Raw genomic sequence first — 26,750 nt, 5'->3', positions numbered from 1 at the left:
GACGTTTCTCCTTCACTATTGTTAATATCTTAGTGAGGAGTAGAGAAAGACGCTTGGTAGAACATTTACTGGAACCCGTATCTTTGTAAGGTTTTTTTATGAAGTTTCGGAATCCAATATAGATATGGTAATTCAAATTCATTTTGGTTGTTGGGAATATTAAAAATGTTGAAAACTGACATATGAATAAAATCTATACTATTGTGCAACTATTTAAGATACTGTAAGATACTGTATATGCATTCATAAATGTTCGCTGTTCAAATAATGATTAACTTAATGACATTATGGAACATAACTTGAGTACAAAGAAAATTGATAAAAATACCACACTACCAAAAGGCATAGGTTGCAGGGTTTCTTTCTTATCCTCTACAGATATTACATATATATTGAAAAGCAGCTGCAAGATAAATTAAGTGAAGATCGCAATTTAATACATCATCCAAGAAGACACTGTCTACCATATGAATGCTCGTTTATTTCTTTGAAGTGATATTATATATATATATATATATATATATATATATATATATATATATATATATATATATAAGGACCTACCCTTCCTACTCATTGAAGTTACTTTTTCTTCTACAAGATACAATATGAAAAAAAAATGTTTCCCGACCTATGCAAGTATTGCACCAGCCCACTTTTTGTTTTAGGATTGTAGTACATGGAAATTTGTATTTCATATATTTAGTTAAATGTAATAAAAAAGGAACTTTTATTCAATGAATTGAGCTTAGACTTCAACACAAACATCGACGTGCGGCAACTTTAAAAATAATACATTTTCCGAAGTAGTGCCACCTATTTTCTTATTTTTGATGGCTGATTTCTGAAACGTTGGAAAACAATGATATTTTATTGTCCATTGTGCTCTCTCTCTCTCTCTCTCTCTCTCTCTCTCTCTCTCTCTTACAAACACATAAATGTACACTTTTAATACAAGACACTATATAAGGACATCACCTAGTAACTTGTTGCCTTTGCACGGATTTATACAGGGGGTGAGTTTAGATTTTTTCACCCTATAAAACGTAACTTTTCCCCCAAATGAACACAGCGCACTGACGCATGACAATCGTGTTTCTTTATTCGTCTTAGGTATTATGGCATATTTTCTTCTTTTAATTACATTGTAAGTGATTACAAATAATTAGACAGGAGAAACTATCATTTAGAAAGTGATTAAAACACTATCCGTTCTATTATACACATACACTTAATTGTTCCGATTTTAAATTATATATAGCTGCAATAACTGGTCCCGGGAAAACTACCGAGATACGGGAAGTTAGGGCGAGTTACGTTCGTTCGTAAGATGTCGGTATTTCTCTATTACAACGTGACTCTTACACTGAAATCTGGAATGCTCTGCCGGGAATTACTCAGAAGCTATTGTTACATGTATGCTTACCTTTTTGCAAAGAATTTTTGGATATTCACACAAAAGGGTTGAACTAGTGGGAAACACAAAGGGTACCTAAGGGGTTAAACTATTGATTGCTAAGCTATTGATTGATAACTATTGTTGACTGATTAATATTTCCTGAAATTATTATAAAGCCAATTTACAGATATAAAAAAGGGACGTGTATGAAAACGCATTATTTTACTTAGAAATGAACTATTTATAATCTTAAGTTTTAGAGATGCATGGTCAAAATGTGAAGTCAAATTTAAAGGTTTAAAAGGAAAGGTTTAAGAGCTTGCAATTCTTTTATATGTAAAGATTACTGTGAATTTTTTTTTCATTTAGATAAGTACTTCCACATACATGTTGCATACTACATGTATTTTTTTAAGATCTTGTTTGAAGAAGAATAAAATTAATCTTTGCCTCTCTAAGCTTTGCAGAGTATAATGTTGTTACATTTTGCACATCATGATCATCTAATACACACCAAAAAAGACAGATAAAATATACACATATGCCTCTGATAGATTTGCATATTTTGAGCAAATGCGTTGGAACAGAAAAATCAGACCTGTATCTCAAGATATTTTTGTAAAGTTATTTCTTTTAAATAGTGTGAACAATAATTCAATCATTGCTTTTCAATTTAGTCTTCTCAGAACTTTAGTAAGAATAAAAAAGTAAAATATTCCAGTGAAAGAGTTGACATTATTTTTTTGTTCCTTTAATCAGACTTATTTCCTTTGGCATAACGGTATTTTTTCATTATTACAAAATATTTTATAATCTTTTTTATTAAATATATAAAGGGGGAGAAAATAAATAAAAATACATGAATAGATTTATAGATCTATAGAGTCGCCCGCGTGGCGCAGTGGTTAGAGCGTCTACTCCAGAGTCGCGGAGTAAGGAGTTGATCCTTACGTCGCGGGTCCGAACCCACTGCGGGACGTGGAGACCAGTCCTTCGGATGAGACTGTTTAAACCGAGGTTCCGTGTCGCAGTAGGTGTTGGCACGAAAAAGACCCCTCACTGCTCAAATGGCCCTAATTGCCGAGCATAGGTTAAAATTTGCAGCTCTCCACCGGCAAGTGGTGGCGTCTCCATATGAGTGAAAAATTATCGAGAGGTACGTTACACAACATACAAACAAACACACATTTATAGACAAGTTAATAACGTAATGGAAGATCAGTTAAGGCTTTTGACACTTTTTACCATAATTAAAGCAAAATTTCAAAACAAGGGAAACATAATTAGGTTTCTATCAGAAAGCTAAATAAAGAAGCGTTTCGGAATATTATACTAATACTTGTACTAAAAAAGGAAGTTTGAATTCACCAATAAGAGGGCAGAAGAGGGCAGATTTTACAAACCAGACAAAATCTGGACTCCTACACAAAACCATGTTATTACAAGTTGGCAAATTTAAAACGGAGCAAATTCAGCCAGAAGAGCATTATCTCTTTAACACAACTGTGTTCTGGGGCTATTTTTTGGCAAGCGTGAACGGGCAAAAAATCCTAATTACAGTAAAAAACGCTAAATATTAGAATGATGTCAATTTCAAACTGTATTCAAAAATTATTATAACACAGAGACGTGTTAAGCATAGGAAATATTCTATAAATACTGTGGTTTCATCATTATTCCTAGGCTTCAATGTTCGTGGAAAAAGAAAAAATACTCAGATGTGAGGATACCTTAATTGAGTAGAATGGACCTACCAATGAACATACCTTTAAGTTTGAGAATCAACTCAACATATACAAAAACTGATATTCAAGTTATAATGATGACACCACAGTTTACCGTTTCTCGGAGGGGTATGGATGTCCAATCACTCCATTTACCGCAAATATTTAAATGAATTCAAACCTGCATTATATCTCTATACATGTATATATTTCAACTTTTTCACATATTTTTAACATAACTATAAGATTTAAACAGAATAAAAGGGGCAACTACTTACATAATTGGGCGAAGTTTTAGTGTGTGTTCTTCTGTCTATTGTGAATGAATTCATTCCTTTTTGTCAGTCAACCATAGTCGATAGTTGAAGTTATTCGATAATTATACGGCAATTTAAAAGCTGATAGATTGTCTGATTTTCAACATAGAACACTTTGCCACTGGACTTGGATTAATAGATTAAATCAAAATACCCGTTCGATATTTTTTTTATCGTTAAAGGCGAATTTTATGAGATAATATATCTAATCAGCGAATTTCATTAGATGATATATTTTTGATATAACTAAAGCTGAATAGAAAAAAATTATGTTGCATACATTTTCTAGCTGTCATAAAAATACAATAAAAAATCACAAAATGCCATAGTCGTACATTATTACCACGTATTTAACTGTCATACAATAATAACATGAAAATTATTTTAGTGTTAAATTCATAATTCATAGTTTTCTTCTTCTTTTTCATTTAATTATTCTTCATTATTAACATTACCCTAAGCATGCTAAGAAATGCATTTATCTTTTTTTATTTTTTTCGGGCTTATCCTGAAGATTATTTACCATGCTTTTGTATATGAGTAATGCTACAAATATTTTGTATCATGAAAATAATTAAACGGGTTGTTTTTCTTTGTAATTCGTTGATCCTTTTGCATACTATCCTATCCTATCCTTGTGAGCATCATATGTTAAGAATAAAGTTGTGGATACGTACTGAAAAAGAATGCATAGATAAATAAACCCCTTAACTTAAAGCACCAACTCAAAGAACCTTAAACTACAATCAATATTTATTGTTACTGGTTAAGATTATTGCATCTTCATGAATGTAATGACTGAAGTACATGTATATTGTAATGTAATAAATACTGAAGAACATGTATATTGCAATGTAATAAATACTGAAGTAAATGAATATTGCGCTGTATACACACCCTGACGATGTAGGAGCAGCTGATTGGACTGTGGTAATGGTGGGTGGAGCACGTGTCCTGCAGAAACATCATAAACGAGAATATAAAACATTTAAAAATAAAGTAAAAGATGGTTACTATGACCTAATTTTAGGTCAACACATCTAAGCCTAAAATTTATTGATTGACAAGCGTCTTCATGCAGAGAAGATACTTCTAATTAAGTAAATAGAATTTCTAATGAAAAGTAAAATTCAATATGCAGGTAACTATGACCTTTTAATGGCTCACATACTCGAGGCTCTATATGCATAAATTCCAACGGTTTGATGACTCCACACTGCGTAATATATAATAAACGTTTGATAATATGATTTAGAGATCAGCGGCCATGGATTTAGAAAGTATGTTACAATGACATATTTTATGATAAACATATATCGAGGCTCAAAGGCACATGAACTGATCAAATTTGATCAAGAGGTCCTTGGAATATGTGCACATCCCAAAAAGTTAAGGAACATCACACATATTAAAGATGTACATAGCAATGGTCATTTGTGCCATCGTGGCAGAGGAGCTTAAATTGATGGCATAAATTTCCCTGTATAAGTCAGACCCTACAAAAACCTTTCTCCACTATGTTGTCTTCTAAATTTTATGCATCTTAGCATACTACTATTAAAAATGTCCAAAAGAACTTTGTAAGCGAGTCGAAACCTTGGAATGATTATAACGCTAATAAAGATGTATTATGAGAAGACAGAACATAATGTAATCTATGATAGGCATAGATGAAAACACATTCTGGCTGAATCTAATATAAAGTCACTTAGAAAATTAAATTCCTACTAACTGCTTATGTAGTGCAGATTCAAATTTGGATTAGGTAACACTTGTCACTGCTTAAATATCAATTATATAACATGAACAATGAACGGCGATCTTGTTAAAAAGTCTATTTAAAAAGTACAAACTAAGAGAGGAGCCAAAATGGACATCTGCATATAGAGCTGGTATCAGGTGCCATGGAGTAGTAAGTAACCTCTGTCGACCAATCACATTCGTCCTGTGCTCCTTGTAATGATCGGGTAAATGGAAAATAAGTAGACAACTACATGTACTTATGAAATACGAAAATAATGGCTTAACATTTATTTTTATGAAAGACAATAGTCAAAATTCGACCTAACGACAGATTGTATTTGCAAACATTGTCATTGTATCGAACAGAGAATTTGCAAAATGATGACTTTAAAGGAGAGGTTGATATTCTTAAATCACCAACTTCTTTGGCGGTAGCAAGCTTCGTTTTAGAAATTGAAATTACATAGAACATACTCTTACGTTTCAAAGCAATTGGAAGACAAAAATTCCGTATGCAGGTGATAAAGGTATATTACGATATTTAAAAAAAGAAAATTGACGATAAAAAAGATGCAGTCTTCGCGTTTATCATAAAGTTTAGTTGTTAGATTGCCATCATTGTCTTTCGCTGGTTAAATATCCGACGTTACTGAATATGTAATGTCTTTCATTTCGAGGTATCGTATACTACAGTTTCTAAAATGAACATAAGAATGAAAATCAATATTTTTAATTGACGAAACGTCTTCGATATACCTTAATGTCAAAACAAGAGGCGTTAACTTCTCAAGTAGGAGTTTCTGAATAAATTCTGCTTCATAGGAAAAGAAATCAGGTCTGCTGATATTGAAGCACAATTAGTACCAATGGAAATTTCATCAGATTGTTATGTTATATGTGAAGACCAGGTATCCAGAAACTACATAGATATTGTCGGTAAGAAACTCTGAGTGCCTGTAGGTAAAATCAGAATGCTATTTAATAAATTAAGTTTGCAGATAACTAATGACAATGTATGCGAATTCCATTTTTATTAAAGAAAGAATTATTGTGTCTGATGGCAGAAAAACCTGTTCTTTAATTTATATTGAAGAATGATAGTGTAAAGAATTGAAAAGTAGAACGTTTGGATGCTATTGATTTTTTTTTAAGTTTTTTGATTTCTAATTTTCTTAAAGTTTTCCTAAAGACTTTAAACTCCTCACCTGGATAATACCATTTCTCTGATATGCCCTTGAACAGTACTATTGAATTTTTCCGTCACTACTGTTAATATTTATGTGAAGAGTAAAGGATACATGTACAGTGCTACCTATGAAAAAATTAAAAAATTTTCACTTACTTTTTTATCTTTAAACTTATCTGAAGTCTGAAAAGTATATAAGGTGCACAGTATCTGACAAATAATGGTTAAGGCCCTCGGTTTCTCCTTCGGAACCTTGGGACTTTCACAATTTATCTTTAAACAGTCAGTAGATAGCCAGCTTCGGTATAAATTCACCGAAACTTTACTCGAATTGAAGATTGTAAGGTTTCAATCTTTAAATCAGAGATATTTTTGACAATTCTTTTCCGGATCCAATGTGTTCTTTTTCCAAATAGTCTACTCGGAATTTCAAAACCTGTGATATTTTGATAACAAGTACTTCGGTTTAAAGCAACCTTACTGTACAAAGTTTTTATACTAAAATCGGTGAAAATTTGACTTGTAAAACTTCAAGTTTTGTCTATGTTATTAAATGAACTCTATGCAAACTGATTTAAATTTGGGAAACAAAAGGTTTACTCGATAAGAGAATTCGAGGCATATCTTTGAAATAATTAATGGGACTATCAACATCTTTATAATTATTTCAATTCCCCTGACCACTATATTCTTAAAGTAGAATTTATGGAGAAAAAATATATCATCCGACTAATAGTCCTACTTTACGTAGACAAAAAGAATACTGGATCAGGAAACTAGGCATGAACTTTCCGTATTGTTGCAACGACCACATATATAATGTAGGGAATCCCACAGTGCGCGAATGTGAATGTGATGCGTCTTTTCAAATACACATAGACGTAGGCGTAGTCATAGATATCGATCTTACAATTGACCATTTATAATGTCTCGTTTGATTCACTGTTGCCTTACGAAAAAATCAATTAGGCCTTCATCTTATTCCCACTAAACTCTACTCGGTTCCCTTGAAACTTTTGAATGAACTATTTGCAGAAGCTAAAGCAAGTCCATACTTAGATTCTTAAACTGCAGAATACAAGCCCAGCACATGCTTTTTAAGCCACCACGTGTGTCGAAAGATAATTCTGATTCAACCCGTCGGTTTCTTAATCCTAAATTTTCGAACAAAGAAATAGGTGCTGTGAACATTAGTAACAATCCAAATCATAAAAAAGTTAGGTCTTGCATTTCACCATATTCACCTTGAAGTCTACACCCTGCATTTTCTACAGATATTCACAAACTGTTGCTTCTGAACTTTTCAATTATAAACAAACCTTAGAGTGCCTAGATATTGAACATCTAAAACAAAATTCTCTTAAGTGTTCTTGCTCTCCTTCTTCTTTCAACTACAGTCCCACTGGACACGTCATTACTGGTGATGTCAATATAGTTGAAAATGAAGACCTAAAAGCAATCATCATAGGAGGTCCTAAATACAGGGAACCCCGATCATTCTGTTGGCAACAAAACTTCATTTTTATTTTGAATTCTGTCAAAAAATTCATGTCAGTCGTTTGTGCTAAGCATGAACAGGAAGATCTGAACTTTTTCTCAGAATAGGTCAAGTGTTTTAGAAATATATTGAAGAATCGTACAAGAAATTTAAAAGGCAATATGCGAGCCTCTTATCCTTCTGTTTTCACTATAAAGGAGGAGACAAAAGATTTAGAAAGACTACATGAACTATGCGTAATGGTTCCAGTCGACAAGGCTAGTAACAACATCGTCTTTGTTTACAAAGTTCATTATTAAAACTGTATTGGAGAAGAACTAGGCTTTACTTCTACGACAGGAAATCCAACTTATACTCGCAATTCACTTTTTGAAGATAAAACTCTTCAAAAGCACATTTCAGTGTTTAATACGTTTAATATTCCGGTCAACCAAGGTGAGTTTGATCTACCCTACCTATAATGGATTTCTTAACTTCATGAAAATCCTTAAAACAGAGATACATTGCAGGGTCCAGCAAATGCTCTACTAAGCTCCTATCCTTACTCCTTACAAAATATTAACTGTTGTATAGGAGAAACTTCAGATGTGTTGTGCTACAGCATATTCTAGAAGTGGTGTAAATCACATGTAGATTCTCAAAAACTTTTAAAACGTTTAGAAAATTTAATATCGCCATTTTTTTTTCAAGTGAGTAACATCAGAACTTACGACTTTTCTACACTTTATATACAATCACTCCTCACGAAAAATTAAAAACTAGGCTTTCTGATATCATTAGACAACTGCTTTTTCGGGAAAAAAAAAACGGAGGTCTGGAATTTTCGTATTTTGTGATTGGTCATCATCGGAATTCCTCTGTTAAAAAAACCACTCTGATTTTACACACAAGTATTCTGAAGTTGATATTAAAAGGATGCTGGAGTTCCCCTTTGACAGCATTTATGTAGAACAGCTCATCCAACTAACAGATGGAAATAATTGTGCTTCTTTATTAGTCGACCGTTTTCATCATCCCATGAAGCAGAGTTTATTCAATAAATTCTACATGAGAAAAACACTAACTGTTCCCTTCATCTTGACAATTACATATATCGATGGCCTATCTTCAATTAACAATATTTACTTGAGTTTCTGATCGACAATATCTATGTGGTTTTTGGAGATCAGGTCTTCCAACAATCTAATGGAATTCCCATGGGTACCTATTGCGCTATTAGCAGACCTTTTTCTGTATTCATATGAAGCAGAATTTGTCCAAAATCTTGTACGTGAAAAGAAGAAAACACTTGCTGTGGTCTTCAACTCGACATTTAGATAAATCGACGACGTATTGTCAATTAACAATGGCTATTTCCATTCTTCTGTCGATTCGATATATCCTTGTGAGCTTGAGATAAAAGATACCACTGAGTCTGACACATCTGTTTCATATTTGGATATTTTACTTGAAAAAGACGTTAATGGTAATCTAACAACCAAGCTTTATGATAAACGTGATGACTTTAACTTTTCAATCGTCAACTTCCCTAACTTATGCAGCAATATACCTTCATCACCTGCATACGGGGTATATATCTCTCAGTTGATTCGATACGCAAGAGCATGCTCTACGTATGTACAATTTCTAAAACGAGGTAAATTATTGACAAATAAGTTGATGAAACAAGAATTTCAGCTGTCTCGTTTAAAGTCATCATTTCGTAAGTTCTATGGTCGATACAATGACCTTGTCAGCAAATACAATTTATCATTGAGTCAAATGCTGACTGACGTTTTTCATACAAATTGTAAGGCCATTATTTACACACTGAATTGTCGACGGATTTTTCCGTTATTTCCCGATCATGACAAGGAGCACACGGCGGGTGTGACCGGTCGGCAGGGGATGCTCACTCCTCCATGGCACCTGATCCCACCTCTGATGTTTGGAGGTCCGTGTTTGCTCTGCTCCTATTTTGTATTGTTTGATGGACTTTTGAGCCTGAATACTGTTCCTTATCTTCATATATTTCATTACTTCCATTCAAATGTCGACACGATGTATCCAAGTAAACTTATATTAGAAAAACCACAGTGTCTTCCACATCTGTTTCATATTTGGACGTTTAACAGACTATAAACGATCAGTTTGTTTTTGTTCTTTATTATCCCTCTCGCAAATTTAACGCTCAAATGGAGACTTCATCTCTTGCCAGTTGAGTGCTGCAAATTTAGGCTTATTCCCTGCACTTAATGCCACTGAGCAGTGAGGGATGTTTTACGTGCCAGCAACTACTGCAACACGAGACCTTGGTTTATATAGGCTCATCCGAAGGACCGGTCTCCACGTCTTGCGATAGGATTCGAACCCTCGACGTAAGGATCAACTCCTTACACCGCGACTCTAGAGAAAAAGCTCTAACCACTCCGTCAGGCGGGCGACCTATCAACGATAAGAGCCAACTAGCAACTAAATTAAACGTCAAATGTAGTAATATCTTTAAGCACTATCACCTGCATATGGTGTTTACATTTCCCAACTCATTCCATACTCAAGAGCGTACTGTGTGTACAATCAATTTTAAGGGGATGCAGGATACAAGTCACATGACACAATTACATACGCTATAAATCCTATTTAAAATATGCTAAAACATTATAAAAATCACCAGCAGCTGTGTAGTTTTTATACAAATTGTTGTGCTTTACCATTTTATATGATATATTTCAAAGTTGTGAAATTCATTTCCATATTTAAAAGTCTTCAAAGTCAGTGACGTCAAACATAATCTGTTTGTGCAGCACGACGAAGTACTCTTGATTTCATGGTCATTTATATATGAAACAGGTAATTATCAACCTATTTTAAGCTTAAGGTAATAAGTTAAAGAGGAAACGCAATCACAAACTTCGCATGAATTTCAACAGATTTCTTTGTACTTATATCTTATATCGCTCTGAAAGGCTATCCTGTGACGACATAGTTGTTTTCCCCTACTCAGAAAATATAAACATATGGCGTTTTAATCACGGCTACGTCTTGTTTAACGATTATGTGTGCAAGATTGTGTTAAGTTTTGCTTTTCGATATTTATACAGCTAATGTTTTTTAAAAAAAAAAAAAGGACTTCAGCTTAGACCTAAATTTCAAAATATTTACTGACAGAGTTTTTTTTTTTAGCAATTGAGATTTTTGTCGTTAAAGTCGTCTCGAAAATTGCGTAATTTATTCAGTCCATATGAAGTGTGGAATGAAAATTTTGCTTACAGAATGTTAAACTCATTTCGTATTGTAAAAATTATACTGTCCGCATACACATTTTTTATTACATTGTATGCTTAAATATTCCCGCTATGAACTTGTTAATTGGCCAATAAACATGAAGAATAAAAATTTCATACAGACACTGTACAGAGGAATACTTCTTAATCTTTTGTTTTTATACTGATTTGACTACGGAATGTTCCGTTTATCTGGTCAATACGTAGGGTTCACTCATAGCCATCTGATCTAACTTTGGTTTGACCTGGCTAAAGTTGGTGTACTTCAAATTTTTATATAGCCTATATAGACATAAACCTCATATGGAAGTAAATCAATAAGAAATCATTCTTACCTAATGTTTTCATTTAACATGTTTTTGTATTAAACTTTAAATTTCTACGTGAGTAAAAAAAAAGTATCAGCATCATTTCCCAATCAAGTGGAATACTAAATGCCAAGAAACTGTATACATTTCTGACAATTCTTCATAGGGATATGAAATGATGTTGACTTGAAAGAAAACTTACGTTCCATAAAAATCTGCATAACATATGGGATCTAAATTAAGAAAAACATAAGTTTATTCATATCAATGAAATTAAGAATACATTTACTTTAACTTACAAAAACAAAACTAACATTTGAAATGAAAATGAGAGATGCTTTTCTTTTTAAAAAATATTTATGTCAAACAAATCGTTCAAAAACGACCTGAGTTTGTAAGTAAATACATGTAAAACATATAAATTCAAGACAATGGTAATAAAAAAATCCTGGTTAGGATTCACGGATCGCGGTGGTCACGGATTAAACATTCGATGCCACGTAATTAAAATATCGTGGATAGAAATATAAATCCGTAGCTCATGATCAGAAATCGAATTTCAGTTCACGACTGAAATTAGTTCACATTTTGAAGACAATGTATGTTGTTTATAAATTATAGAAAGGTCTCTTTTTCGCTAACTCTACATGCAGATTACAGGGGCTTCATTTTATAGTAAACATTTGTTTTTTGCAATTTGATGCATACACCAGGTATTCTTAAAGTTTATTAATAAATCATTACCGCAATAAATTGCTCATTACTGACAGGTTTTTTTTTCTTTTTTTTATAATTTTACTTATACTTTTATTTACATTATTTTTTTACTCTATATTGAAAAGTGCTTTACGTATATTTTTTACCCCCCGATGGATGCACAAGGAAAATTTACTTTATTGTAAGTAAGACAGACTGTTTACTAAAATAAGCCCTTTTTAGGGCTACCCACATTTTTAGAAAAGATACCTCAATTACAGTCGTTGACGAAACGTCTGCATGTTTGCCTCTGTCCCCCCCCCCCCTTTATACAGTGCAGGAAACTAATTTTGTTACAGCATCAATGCTGATTCGAATGCTTCCTTTGCTTGCTGATTTGAATGCTTCCTTTGCTTGCCGATTTAATGCTAGTAATCCTTATCCTGATGCTGTTTTATAATTAGGTCAATGCTACCGGAAATAGCATCATGCTACCGGAAGTAGATAATGAATTTCAGCATTGCCGTTTAAAGCAATAAAAGTGCCTTTTACAATTATTTGATCATAATATCTCACTATGTATCAATAATGTGAATACTTGAACCAATATTCTTTCTTTCTTTTTTAATTTTTTACTGAATTATAACTCATTGATTTTCTGATGCTAGTAGGATAATGCTGATTTTATGTAGGTCAATGCTGGTTTTATCCTTTGCTTGCTGATGCTGATCTTGGTAATGCTGTTTTTTAAATGCTGATCCTGATGCTAGCTCGATCCTGATGCTACTAATGCTTATGCTGATGCTGGTTTATGTAACAAAATTAGTACCCTGCACTGTAATTTACAATTATAAATTCCTAGAGTTTAATTGTAATATGTTCTTAGGATACAAAGTTATAAAGTTTGAGATTTGCATTGATTGTTTACTAGCTGAAGCATCTTCATAATGATTTCTATTTATTCCATACAAAAATGCTTTGTTCACAGTGATTGATATTGTTTTGCCTTTTTCAATAAATTGCATTTATATTCTGATAAGAAAACATCTATATCAACAAGAATCCTCTTATACATAGGTATTTCAAGAATTCTTAAAATTTTGATACGACCAAATTCAAGCAAAATGTATGGAGTAAAACACATTTTGGGTTGCAATATGCCTATTTGTAAGGTTGTTTAACGTCCCTTTGAGAATTTTTCACTCGTACGTATTGAGAGGTCACCACACCTACGGTGGTGGCTTCGAATTTAGAACGATGCTCGGTACTGAGGGCCATTGAGCATTTAAGTATCTTTTTAGTGCAAGCAACTACTGCGACTCGAGACCTCGGTTTATACGGTCTTATCCGAAGGACAGGAATCTACATCGCACAGTGGATTCTACTGTTAAGATTAGAGTTTAAAGACTCTACTTCGCTCGATATGTTTCATTTGTACCAAAATGCTCAAAACATGTCAAATACAGTTTCATGCCGTTATATTTTTTTTTCATTATTTCACTGAATTCAGCTTTCTTAAAGTTTTGCAATTACTATGAACCATTGGTCATGTAAATCAACCAATAAATATGCAAATTTTGTGGATTTAGAATAAATGTAAAAGTACCACTTAAAACAAAAGACGGAAGACAGAGTCCCCTCCCTGCCCATTGTTATACTATCTCTAATACCGTTTCTAGCAAATGAATGTTTGTTTAATTATGTTCTCCAAACGAAGTTTGGGAACATATTGTTTTTACTCTGTTTCTTATTATTATTATTATTAGGTCTTCCGTTTTCAACGGAAGACCTATAGTGATTCTACTGTTTCTTATTATTATTATTATTTTTCATTTTTATTTTTTTGACCTTTTCAAATCGCGATATCTCAAAAACTACTCATTCGTTTTCAGCCAAATTTTCAGGAATGATGTGTTATCTCATGCCATTTTGAAATATTGAAAAAGTTTGGAAAAAGTTACTTCCGGTCAGGAATTATTACGATTTTTCATTTTTTCCACTAAAAATCTAGTCCGTGAATGTTCTCAGAAACTGTTAAAGGTAGGACTCTGAAACTTTCAGGTATGATAGAATTTGGTTTGTAGATGTGTGATGGAAACATTTCGTGTGTCGTCGTCACTTCCGGTCGTCACAGGAAGTGATTTAAAATGGGTAATTTTTTGAACTTTTTTGTTTTTCATTATTTTTTTATGATGTTGATATGCTAAATAAAGAGTCTTACAAGAATGCTAAATACGCAATTTGTTTAAAAATTGATTAATCAATACTGTAAATATTTATCATTTTTCAATTTTAAGCGATGATGTTTGTTAGCGTAATGGTTAGTATATTGAATTTTCACGTGGGCGATCCGAATTCAATCTAAAGAATGTCCGAATTTTTTTTCTCACTTTTTGGGGCTCAAATATAAGATTTTATCTTTAAGGGGGGAGGGCGCTATGTCGTTCGACGTCAGAGCAGCGGTGTTAGACGGCACAATATCAGCGTGTCTTTTTACTCCCTTATAAAGAGTTTGCAGTTGAATTTTGCACTAATCAATGTGCATAGATGCAATTGTGATACGACAAAACGAGGACCACATGTTGGTACAAATGTATATGTAGCTAGATAATTATGCAATTGTGTCATAAATTGGAGATTTGCCGAATTGTATTTTGAAAGTAGAATTTGTTACTTTCTCATGTTGATTGAATAACATATAGTAATTTCAAATGAGAGAAAAATAAACTTCAATGATATTTTTCTTTGATTTTAATAGGATAATATTCCTTTATAGATGCAAGTTACTGAACATAATAGGTATCAGATTCCTTGAGCGTCATATGGCGAGACGTGTATTGTTGCGAAACATTCCAGTCTTTTCATTAATGTGTTACTAATCGGAATAATTCACTTTGGGGGTAAAGAGGAATATAACATGCGTAAGAAAACTTATCGCTGCCTTTATGTTACTTGCCCGTATACGATATGTTATATGTGCAGTGTGATAAATATACATTCTTAGACTCGAAAATCAGGCTATAGCAACATATTTTTTTTCTTTTGAATTTCATTGAAGCTATCACGTACACTTATTTAATTGAAGACACATTCCAAAGAAAAAGCGCGAAGATTTACTCGTGACGTTTGGCGCGAAATAATGTATTGTGACCCGCCTTTCACAAATGGTCTGATGCAGTAGTGTAGAAGTACAGAAAAAGATTACACGGATATGTCTGTATTTGGAATTGCATAGAATAGAAAGTTGAATGCATAAAGAATAAAGGAAGTAAACACAATAGTTTTTTTATAGTTTTTATCAGTAACAGATTATTTTCTCTGCTATCAGTCATTGTTAAAACTCAAGTAACAGATCCGATGTAAATCTACTAGCACTTGCACAAAATTTAGCTGGCTAGTTTTCATCCTATAATTCCGCACTATAAGAAAAAAAAAATAACCTGCCCGACACTCGTTACTTGAGGGAATGAGTGCAAGGTAAACATCGATGATGGCTGGTACATTGCGCTAGTGTAGTGGTTTCAATATTAAAGAACAGGGTTCGCTTAGGGCCTTTTTTGGCCCTGTGAATTTCAGAAAAACTGAAACTGCTTGGTTTTAGTTGACAATGCATTAAATATTAATTAGACCTTTGATGACTGCGTATCTATAAAAAATGACATAGTTTTCTGGCTAGCCTATGCATTATGACGTCATGAAATGTGTCATTTTCCTCGTATCCTGAAAATTTCTACAAAACAGCCAATTTTTAAAGCTATTTTTCGATATTTAATATAGGACGTAACCTCTGATCTTAAATATGCAACTATTAAATGATAGAACTATTTCTGAGGATTACAAAACCTGTTTTATTTTTTAGAATCAGAGGATGCGCTCATATTATTTCTCTTCTTTTTTTAACTAAAACTTGCATCACTTTATTGCATCTCTTTCGCTGTTTTGAAATATGTTAGATTCCACCGGAAAAAAAAGTCAACTTCCGGTCTATTGCTCGGCAACAGTAAACGACTGAAGTCTAAAACTTTCAAGACTGATAGTCAGTCATCAGTTTATTTGAATCGTGACAAAATCCTTGTATCGCCCGTTACTTCCGGTCGTGACAGGAAGTGATGCAAAAAAGGAATGGTTGATGGTTAGCACGTTGGATTTTCAGGCTGACGACCAGGGTTAAATCTCCAGAGTGTCTGAATTTCTGTTATCACTTTTTCAGCTTGAGTTTTCTTTTTTTTCAGAATCGGACGGAAGACCTCTCATTGCTCGCAATGAGTTTCTAGTTAAGGTCTTCCGTTTCAGACGGAAGACCTTATAGTGATTCTACTGTTTATTAGGGTCTTCCGAGCTTCCTTCGGAAGACCCTTCTGTTATTCTACTGTTTCTTATTATTATTTTTTTTTTTCCCGCCGATTTTCAGCAGGCGATTTCTCGGAGACCTTTTGTCCGATTGCTATGAAACTTTTACAGTAGATACAATGTATTATTGCCTAAAAACGGTTTTTTCAATTTTTTTATATATACCTCCGTTCATGAGTTATTGCCCTTTAATCGATATTTTGAGGGTCTCTTGTCCAGTAGAAATCTCAATAACGACACATGATATTTGCATGAAAATTGGAGAACTTGTAACTAATACATTGCAGATGAGCAGAACATTAAAATTGTAGGCTAATTATTTTAAATTCGGAAGCTATGTGACGGCAAGTTTTAAGAATTATTTTTCCATGAAATTTTGCTGCTTTTTGTTTAATAACTTTTAAACTGATAAAAATTTGGTAAGACATATAGAATAAAAGTTGTGTGTAATTACAAGAGCTTTCAGATAACATCAAGAAAAAGGGGCTGGCCCCTATATTCAGGGGACAGCAGGTCATAAAAGTATTTTTTGGATAGCTAAAAATATTAAAATATTATGAAAAAGTTTGAATGACATAATTTCTAACATATTAAATCTTGTCATGTGGTATAAAGAGAAACAAGCTCCGTGCTATATTTTATTCTATTTCATATAATGATTATTCGAGAATCGTACAGGAACAAGTTGTCTACAAACCAGCCACGCCTTTTAGGCATCGTAACACATGCTTGTAGGGTTTTAGATAGTTGTTGTGTTTTTAATAAATTGTTTTGATTCGATTTCTCTGTTTTCTATTATTTAAATTATTTATAAATGCAAGTTATTTACACAAGTAAAGGTAAATCAACATTTACTAATGCATCCGTATAGAAAAAGTCTTAATCGGGGCCTCTTGTTTGTAACCTGGATGTAAACAACATGAGCGGCATTGTGGGAAGAAGACACTAAAGACCCGATATACGAAAAACGTGATTTGATCTGATGCTTTGTTGGCAAATATTTAAAAAAAAGTGTAGTTTAGTAAAGCATAATGCTTCATAATCAATAATTTTTTAAAAAATAAATCATGTATAACACTCAATCTGATTATTTTATTTTTTGAAAAATCATCAGGTCGAATATCAGGTCTTTAGTATATCAAGTCTTTAGTACGTCCCCGGAAGTAGCCATGCAAGTCGGAATTGCAGACAGAAATGTGAAGTTGACAGTTGTACATTTTCTTAACGTGCGAGCCGTATGTAGACATGCACATTTAATCCACATCTACGAAGCACATAAAATCCTTGGTTGCGTACAGGGAGCATTAGTTTTAAAGGGATATATATATTCTTGCACAAATTGTTTACGAGGAAATTCTGACGAGCACATTAACAACGATGAACAGTCTTGTGTCGGAGTTTTCTGTGATAAATGTAGCGAGTGATGAAAGAGTTCACGGTGACATTTTAATATAAGATTGGCGTGGACCTTGGAAATGAAGGTTAGAATTTTTCTTATCTAAAATTTAACAGCTGCTTACAGCACTGATGTTTACATGTATATGCCAGCAAATGTATAAATGTACGCACAAACACTTTGTTATCTATTTCATGGTTCAGTCTCTCTCTGTTAGCCCTGACATGACATTGTCGAATCCTCATTGCTTTACCTTTTATTTAAATGCATGAGAGCATGTAATTTCACCAAGACTTATTTTTTTGATTGAAACAAAAAAATGCAAAAATTCAACAATACACTATCTAACATACTACATGTATAAACATGATAATTATTGTTATATATTCTTCCAATGAGAATCAAGCCCAGGCCTCCTGATTACAAAATGAATGCCCTACAACTAGGCTACCATTACAGATAATGAACTAGCTTAATTACCATGTAAAACATTGTTTAGTAAAAAATTAGTTCTTGAAATTAGAAAATAGAATTTTTTCATGATTGGGGTATGTAAACTTAGAGTGGTATTTGGGTTATACAGAAAACACGCTTACTGCGGACAGACTTAAATAAGGAATTGAAGCGTATAGTGAAGTGATTTTCATTCCCTGTGGTTTTAAAACATACTGAAAACTAAACTGAAAAATGAATACATTTATAATGAATCAAAATTATTTGTCCCTGGCACTTATAAGCATGTTTTACTGTAAAGACAAAATAATGGGGATTTGTTTTCACAGTGGCTGTATATTGTGAATAATTTAATTAGTCGATTGCAACTCTTCAGCTTTAAACTAATCTCGTTCAAGCAGATGCTTGTCTGTCTCCGTAAACGCCAACGAGCAGGAGTTTATGGAGACAGTCGAGCATCTGCTTGAATGAGACTAGTTTTACACATGCTATCTTCATGATCTAAGTGGTAATTTTTTAAAAAAAAAAAATATGTATACTGGTATATTATTTGAAAAGTACATATTATACAAAAAATACCGACTAACCGGTTATGAAAATCATAACCCGTCATCCCATACTAAACCGGTTACTATATTTCTGACTGATTAGATGGTTACCCAGTTGTCCATTGCCATCCCTAATAAATTTTTTACATGTATAAGTTATGTGCATTTCCTTTGTGAAATCATGAAAAAAAACTTCTAATTAATCCCCATATATTTATTATATTTTTTTATTACATCCTCAAAATTGACTGCATGTAAACATCTATTTAATAGAGTACTTTTTACAAATAATACACGGAAAATGTGACAGTATCTTTGAACTCTGTTTGATGGTTTCATTAGGGATGTTAATGAATGTTCGAGTACTCGACTATCATTCAATCATATTGACTATCGACTAAAATTTGTTAAGTCGGTTGTTCGTTTAGAATTTGCTACTCTTAAATTCAATGTAAAAAAAAAATTGGATCTGCTCAGTTCATTTATTAAGGTATCAGTGTTCAAACTCAGGGAAAGGCTTAACCAGTCTTTGTTAATTGTTCAAAGGGATTTTGTTGTTCGACAAACATGCATTGGCATACTTTAAAAGATGTCGGATCCAAATTGTAAAGTTTCAACCTGCAATTTCATAAGATCTCATATAATGCAACTACCAATTGATGAAGAATAATAAAACTTTATAAATACATGTAAATTGGGGAATGGTTATGAGCATAATTCAAAGGTGTTTCTTTCTGATATTAATATCAATCATTTTTAAATTGTATTGATTGATTACAAAAATCTCATAATTAAAATTTTGTTTTTATAAGAGTTACACTTTAATTGTTTAACAATCACGGGTAACTGACAAGCGAATTCAAATGGCTTCAGGTAAGAAATCAATAACAGGTACATGTACTAGCAGCAGGAAAAGAAAGGATAAATGCGAGTGTTTGATGTTCTGTATATAGATAAAATGTGCAGTCAGTGATTTTTTTAGGGCTGATTTGGGGCCGAAATTCGGCCCCAGTCCCAAATGAAAATATGCCTGTATTTTCCCAAAATGTAATGGAAGTTTTCCCAAAGAAAAACTTACAAAATATGTGATCAAATTCAGTTTGTTTATTGCATGTTTTTCAGTTGGGTGGCAGGGGATAGTTTCGTACTAAAGACCCGGTCAAAGTTCTTAAAAAACTGAGATATCCCCTGATTGATGTGATATTTTATGTAGAAAAATGATTAGAATAATTATGGGACACATTTGCAGTGTAGCAGAGTGCTTTGCTGAAAAAAGTGATGTGCAACATGTAGGTGTCACTATGACGCTTATCATGTACAGAGTTGTAAATGCGAAACTAAGACACGTGATCAGTTGAAGAGGAAATTCAGCTGAAAAGCAGTATGTAGGCCTTAGAAGAAGATGTGTATCTCAGAGGGAAGGTGAATGGCCCCATATCAATTGGTGAATTTTCATTAGGACATGCATTGATTTAGAGACTACTGGGTGTTTTATCCTGCTCGCTCGGGCCTGGGGGTGGGTTGTATGGGTGCGACTGAGGCCCAAATCTTGGAAAAACAAGCCAAAATTTGGGGAGTCCCCAGGTGCACTTTTGGTACATGTGCACTCTAATGGGCAAATTACATGTAATTTGTTGACATAATTTGTGAGCCATGAGCATATGAAGTGTAATTAATTAGCCCCTGGAAAACTGTCTCCATGTACATGTTTTTATGGATCGCATGTATATGTGTACCCCCTCGGCACATGTTTGGCATTAAAAAAAACTATCCTCTGACACCTTCAAGAAAACACCAATTTTCAGAAATATGTAATTTAGTCTAATTCTTCTCTAAATAAGTTTATTGATGTATACCATTTTCAAAACTCACCATATTTTTTTATTTGACTCTTATTCATTTAGGTAGAGAGACCTAAACACAAGGGGGGTAAACCTTTCCCAGTACACATTTTCAAAGAGTTTGAAGCATCAGCATAACAAATCTTAACAGAGTAAGGCAATTTTTTTCTGAGAAAAATTTATTTGTTTGAAAATAATAGTTTGGGCACTGTCACAAATATTTTATCAAATTTTGCTGCAATTACTTAGTATTAATTAAAATTAAAGAGGCTTAATTATTGCGATATCACTGAAATTACATAAACTTACTCTATTTTACATGTATTTCACTAAATATCATTATTTTGAAAGAAAAGAATGAGTCTGACTCAGTATGCAAAAGTATCAGTTCACAGAACCACATCTATTCAAAGATTGTTGTGCTTTAATTTTTTTTCAAATTAGACCCATTTTACTATTGATGATTACATAAAAAAAATACCCCCCTCCCCTTCATTTCATTGATTGCACATTCTAAATATGGAAAGTTGTTTAAATTGAAAAGCAAACTTTGAAAGTTAAAAGTGGCAGGGGATAGTTCGTACTAAAGACCCGGTCAAATTTCTTAAAAAACTGAGATATTCCCTGTTTGATGTGATATTTTATGTAGAAAAATGATTAGAATAATTATGGGACACATTTGCAGTGAAGCAGAGTGCTTGCTGAAAAAAGTGATGTGCAACATGTAGGTGTCACTGTGACGCTTATCATATACAGAGTTGTAAATGCAAAACTAAGACACGTGATCAGTTGAAGAGGAAATTCAGCTGAAAAGCAGTATGTAGGCCTTAGAAGAAGGTGTGTATCTCAGAGGGAAGGTGAATGGCCCCATATCAATTGGTGAATTTTCATTAGGACATGCATTGATTTAGAGACTACTGGGTGTTTTATCCTGCTCGCTCGGGCCTGGGGGTGGGTTGTATGGGTGTGACTGAGGCCCAAATCTTGGAAAAACAAGCCAAAATTTGGGGAGTCCCCAGGTGCATTTTTGGTACATGTGCACTCTAATGGGCAGATTACATGTAATTTGTTGACATAATTTGTGAGCCATGAGCATATGAAGTGTAATTAATTAGCCCCTGGAAAACTGTCCCCATGTACATGTTTTTATGGATCGCATGTATATGTGTACCCCCTCGGCACATGTTTGGCATTAAAAAAAACTATCCTCTGCCACCTTGGATTTCTTCATAATTAGGTAATTCATACCACTATTGTTCTTGATGCAAGTAATTAGATAATCCATACCAAGAATAGTCTTGATTAGTTATAACAATTGTTTGTTAAAGTAATACAAAGACAAAAACAAAGCTTTTGACAATGCTTTTTAAGTGATTGTGCTTTCTGGGAGATTCCCAATTTAGCGTAATTGATGCTGAAATTCCCAATTCCGAGGACCCCAGCCCCCAGTCCCAAAGTACTGAAAAAAAACACTGGCAGTAAATATTATATTTGAAATCAAATACATTTGATACATATATTTATTACTACGTAAATGTTAATGATTCAATAATTTGTTGTATAATGGTTATAACGTAGTTTAAATATTGTACAGGCTAGTAGTCTCTTAAAGACAAAAAGGAAAATGACATGAAAAATTAATTTAAAGAACTACGCACGCTAATTCTTGATTCCCGCCTACATTTTACACCCATTTAATTCAATACTGATGGCAATTTGGCCGTAAAATCTTTGTTGAATGCAAAGAACAGTTCAATGCCAATTGACTAATAATTTTATTACCAGTGTGAAATAGTTAATTACCCCTAATTCCAGCTCTTTAGATAAGGGGGGTAGACGATATTTTTCATTGAAATCGGGCTTTAAAGCATCACCACATTTTAAAATATTCTTGGATATGAATAAATGGTCCTTAAATCTTTTCTTATGTTTTACTCATATAAAATTAAACATATATTATTAATAAAATACAATGAATTACTAGTAAACCCCTTTGAAACTGGTGAAAAAATAAGCATTTTTGCAGTTTTTGTCTGTAAACATATGTTCCCCCACCCCCCGTGAAATACAAAAAGCTTCGGTATGAATATGTGAAATACCGATTTATATTACCTGTAAAAAGGAATTTTTGTTTTACGGGGGGGAAAGATGTTTTAAAAAGGTTTTCCATTTTCCATTGATTTCTATGGTGAAAAACACTTTTTACCAAAATTATATAGTTATCTCTCTTTGTTTTCCCAAAGAAGTAATGTTTTATGAAAATTCATTTAGATATCTATATAGATATGAAAAATCATGTAAATGTGTTAACTTTTGAAAATTGACTTGGAGGTAGGCAGGAGAACAATACTATTGTTCGCAGTTCTTTCAACGAGTACTCGACTTTCATTTGACTAAAGCCTTCTGACTGTTCGACTTAGCTGTCCCAGTAAAATTAACATCGCTATTTATCATTTATAAGCTGTACAGTTTTTTTTTTTTTAATTTTAAATGAGAAATTTCAATTTCTTTTGGATAGGTGTGACTGCCATCTGATAACTGAAATTTGATACCAAGCATGACCATATTTGCGAGAAGAGCATCTGTTTGGAGATGACAAAGAATAAGCAGCATAGTGAAATTTAAACAGTCACACAAGGATAAAAGTCCTTCCATCTAGGATTATGGACACATCAGGCCTTAATACATTAAGAACTTGTAATATATGTATTTTTACAAAATAATTTAGAGAGAACTGCTATTTTGGCATATACAACAACAAGTGTTAACATATGTGCATATTTCAAATGACTTCAGTGCTAAGGGCATATACATGAAAGAGGATTGTTAGAAAAGTTTGCGGACACATTGATTTACAGAAAATTTACTGTGCACTTTGAAAAATGACATTTATCTGATTAAATTCTTATATTTTGTTTATCTGTTTATTAGTATGTAAAAAATCAGGTCCATTTACTAAAATTTTAAAAATATACGACTTTTACTGTGGTCAAAGAATTCACGGAGCAAGCATTTGATGGTTTTTGATGTTAGGTGATGTGACAACGCAGGTGAGTTAAGGCTAGGTATAGGCATTTCTATGCAAATAATCTAACTAAAATGCCTAAAAACTATATCTATTATACAGAGAAGATTAAAACTTATTGTCTAATACATACTTGGTACCCACGACATGAGATAGCAAGTACACATTATGACGTCATATTATGACGTCATTGTTCTTTACTACACAGGATTATAAAGAATATCAACAAAAATGCTTCGGCGCAAGGGCATGCTCTATTTTATTTCACTGAAACAAGGTGTATTTAGAAGCAAAATATTCCAAAAATTGCTGGTATTGCTGCACAAATATCAACAGCTCAGCTGTATAATTTTTATTTGTAAAGTTTTAAGTTGAATAAGGGTAAAAATGTATAGTCCGGTATAAGTTTCCTCAAATTCCGATCAAATGAGAACATGCCTAGGATTTGTGCAGCAGTTTTATTAATCTATAGAATATTCTTCTTAGCATTGTACAATTTTTATATAAAAATAAATAGGGTAATCCCTTGCGCCGAAGCTGTTTTGTTGATGTGTTTTATTACCTCCAGTAGGTAGGATCTGTGACGTCATAATATGACGTCATAATGTGTACTGGCTATAACATATCATGGGTACTAAGTATGCATAAGAGAATAAATCAAGACTTTCCTTGAATAAAAAATATACCTCTTCTGCGTTTTCATTAGCTCATTTGCATAGAAACGCCTACACCTAGCCTTAACTCACATGCGAACCTGATTCCAAACCTGATGAGCTTTTCACAGCTATAATTACCTTTCAGTTCTATTATTTACATGTCTTTTCCCTACTTTAAAATTGAATAACTCTAGCAAGTCATGTTACTTTTTTCTATTGTTGGGTATCAAATATTAGTGAGATCTTAAAATCTATGTCTACACAGTAAAGCAATAGGTATGGAAACAATACAAAATCCATAGGTGCAACATCCATGCGATAAGCGGTGTACTGGGATATCACATGGACTGGGTCATCAAAAATGTTAATCCTTCCATTAACAAAGCTACTACTATTTGAACACTTTTGTCCTAGATATGTATAAGCAATACCTGAAGCATCTTAAAACATTTTAGTCTCTTTTGGGTATTTTCCTGTCTGAAGAAATATTTTTTTAATAGCTCGGTGCTCTCCAAGACTTTCAATGACATTGCAATTCTCAACTTTGTGTTTTTGCATTGATCATCTATAATTAGCGATGAAACAGTCATAACCCCTCTAATTTAATTCAAAATTTTGCAACATACCCTCTCTTGAATATTGTAGTGACATGTAAAATATCATTAATTTTTTTTGCACTACAACAGTGCAATTTTTTATATCAAGAAATTGGTCTTATTTCAATATAACTTTGATTACAAATAGACAACTCTAAGATGCATAATTCTTCTTATCTTTTTAGCTCTTGTGAGCCAAAGGCTCAAAGAGCTAATGCTATGGCCATTTGTGCGGTGTACGTAAACTTTTTAGCTCACCTGAGCTGAAAGCTTAAGTGAGCTTTTCTGATCACCAGTTGTTTGTCGTCTGTCCGTCCGTCTGTAAACTTTTCATATTTTCATCTTCTTCTCAAGAACCGAGCCAAATTTAGCCAAAGTTGGAACACAGCATCCTTGGGTGAAGGGGAAATTAAATTGTTAAAATGAAGGACCAACCCCCTTTACAAGGGGAGATAATCAAGAGAAGACAAAAATAGGGTGGGGTCATTAAAAAATCTTCTTCTCAAGAACCACAGGGCCAGAAAAGCTGAAACTTATTTGGAACCATCATGGGATAGTGTAGATTCTAAATTGTTCAAATCATGGCCCCCGGGGGTAGGGCGGGGCCACAATAGGGAATCAAAGTTTTACATTGAAATATATAGGCAAAATCTTTAAAAATCTTCTTCTCAAGAACCACTGGGCCAGAGAAGCTGAAATTTATGTGGAAGCATCATGGGGTAGTGTAGATTCTAAATTGTTCAAATCATGGCCCCCGGGGGTAGGGCGGGGCCACAATAGGGAATCAAAGTTTTACATTGAAATATATAGGCAAAATCTTTAAAAATCTTCTTCTTAAGAACCACTGGGCCAGAGAAGCTGAAACTTATGTGGAAGCATCCTGGGGTAGTGTAGATTCTAAATTGTTCAAATCATGGCCCCAGGGGCAGAGCGGGGCCACAATAGGGAATCTAAGTTTAAAATATAGGCAAAATCTTCAAAAATCTTCTTCTCAAGAACCACTGGGCCAGAAAAACTGAAATATATGTGGAGTCATCCTGGGGTAGTGTAGATTCTAATTTGTTCAAATCATGGCCCCGTGGGTAGGGTGGGGCCACAGTAAGTATTACAAGGGAGGGTGGGTCTGGCGAAGAACAGCAGGGCCAAAGTAACTCAGGTGAGCGTTGTGGCCCATGGGCCTCTTTTTAGAATATGGGCCATAACTCAAGAACCCCTTGGCCAATTATTGTCAAATTTGTCACAGTGTATCCATGGCCCAAGGGCTTCCGTTTATAGTAAACTTAGGATTGTGACCCTTAAACAAGGGGAGATAATTAGGTAAGTAAAACCAAAAGTACTGGTTGCTAAAAAATCTTCTTCTCAAGAACCACTGGGCAGATTATCACCAAACTTTTACAAAAGGATGAGGATATATTGTAGATTAAAATTTGCACGGGGAATCACCCTGGGACAAAGGGCTTGGTCTCAAGGTCACTTCAAAGTTGACCAAAAATTACATTCATTAAAATGTTGATATTTTGCTTACTATAAGGACTAGGATCATCAAATCTTGTCAGTTGATGCATCGAAGGACCTCATATCATGTTGACTCAAAAGTAGTTCATGGTTACCTATTTTTTAAATTTTGCAGCCATTCTTTTTCAAAATGATTTAGAGGCATATTTTGAACAGTTTCAGGCCCGTTTTCATCAAACTTTTTCAGTTGACAAATGACAGAATGAGACCACTATTCTTTAAATTTGCTTGTTGTG

At 33.4% G+C, this 26,750-nt stretch overlaps 1 protein-coding gene across 1 annotated transcript in view; it reads right to left on the bottom strand.

Annotated features, from left to right (window-relative positions):
- The window catches only part of LOC133198048 (uncharacterized), a 40,862-nt gene that overhangs the window by 4,729 nt on the left and 9,383 nt on the right, over positions 1 to 26,750 (bottom strand). The window contains exons 4-5 of the mRNA XM_061334202.1: positions 11,641 to 11,671; positions 4,338 to 4,394 (exon numbers count right to left, since the gene is read on the bottom strand). Of these exons, the coding sequence (XP_061190186.1) occupies positions 4,338 to 4,394; positions 11,641 to 11,671 (88 nt within the window). The remainder of the gene's footprint in view (positions 1 to 4,337; positions 4,395 to 11,640; positions 11,672 to 26,750) is intronic.

The sequence above is a fragment of the Saccostrea echinata genome, unplaced genomic scaffold, assembly GCF_033153115.1.
Source record: "Saccostrea echinata isolate AGI-Se365-2 ecotype Australia unplaced genomic scaffold, CSIRO_AGI_Sech_v1 ptg000033l, whole genome shotgun sequence".
Taxonomy (NCBI): domain Eukaryota; kingdom Metazoa; phylum Mollusca; class Bivalvia; order Ostreida; family Ostreidae; genus Saccostrea; species Saccostrea echinata.
This window is presented reverse-complemented; position numbering and strand designations above follow the sequence as displayed.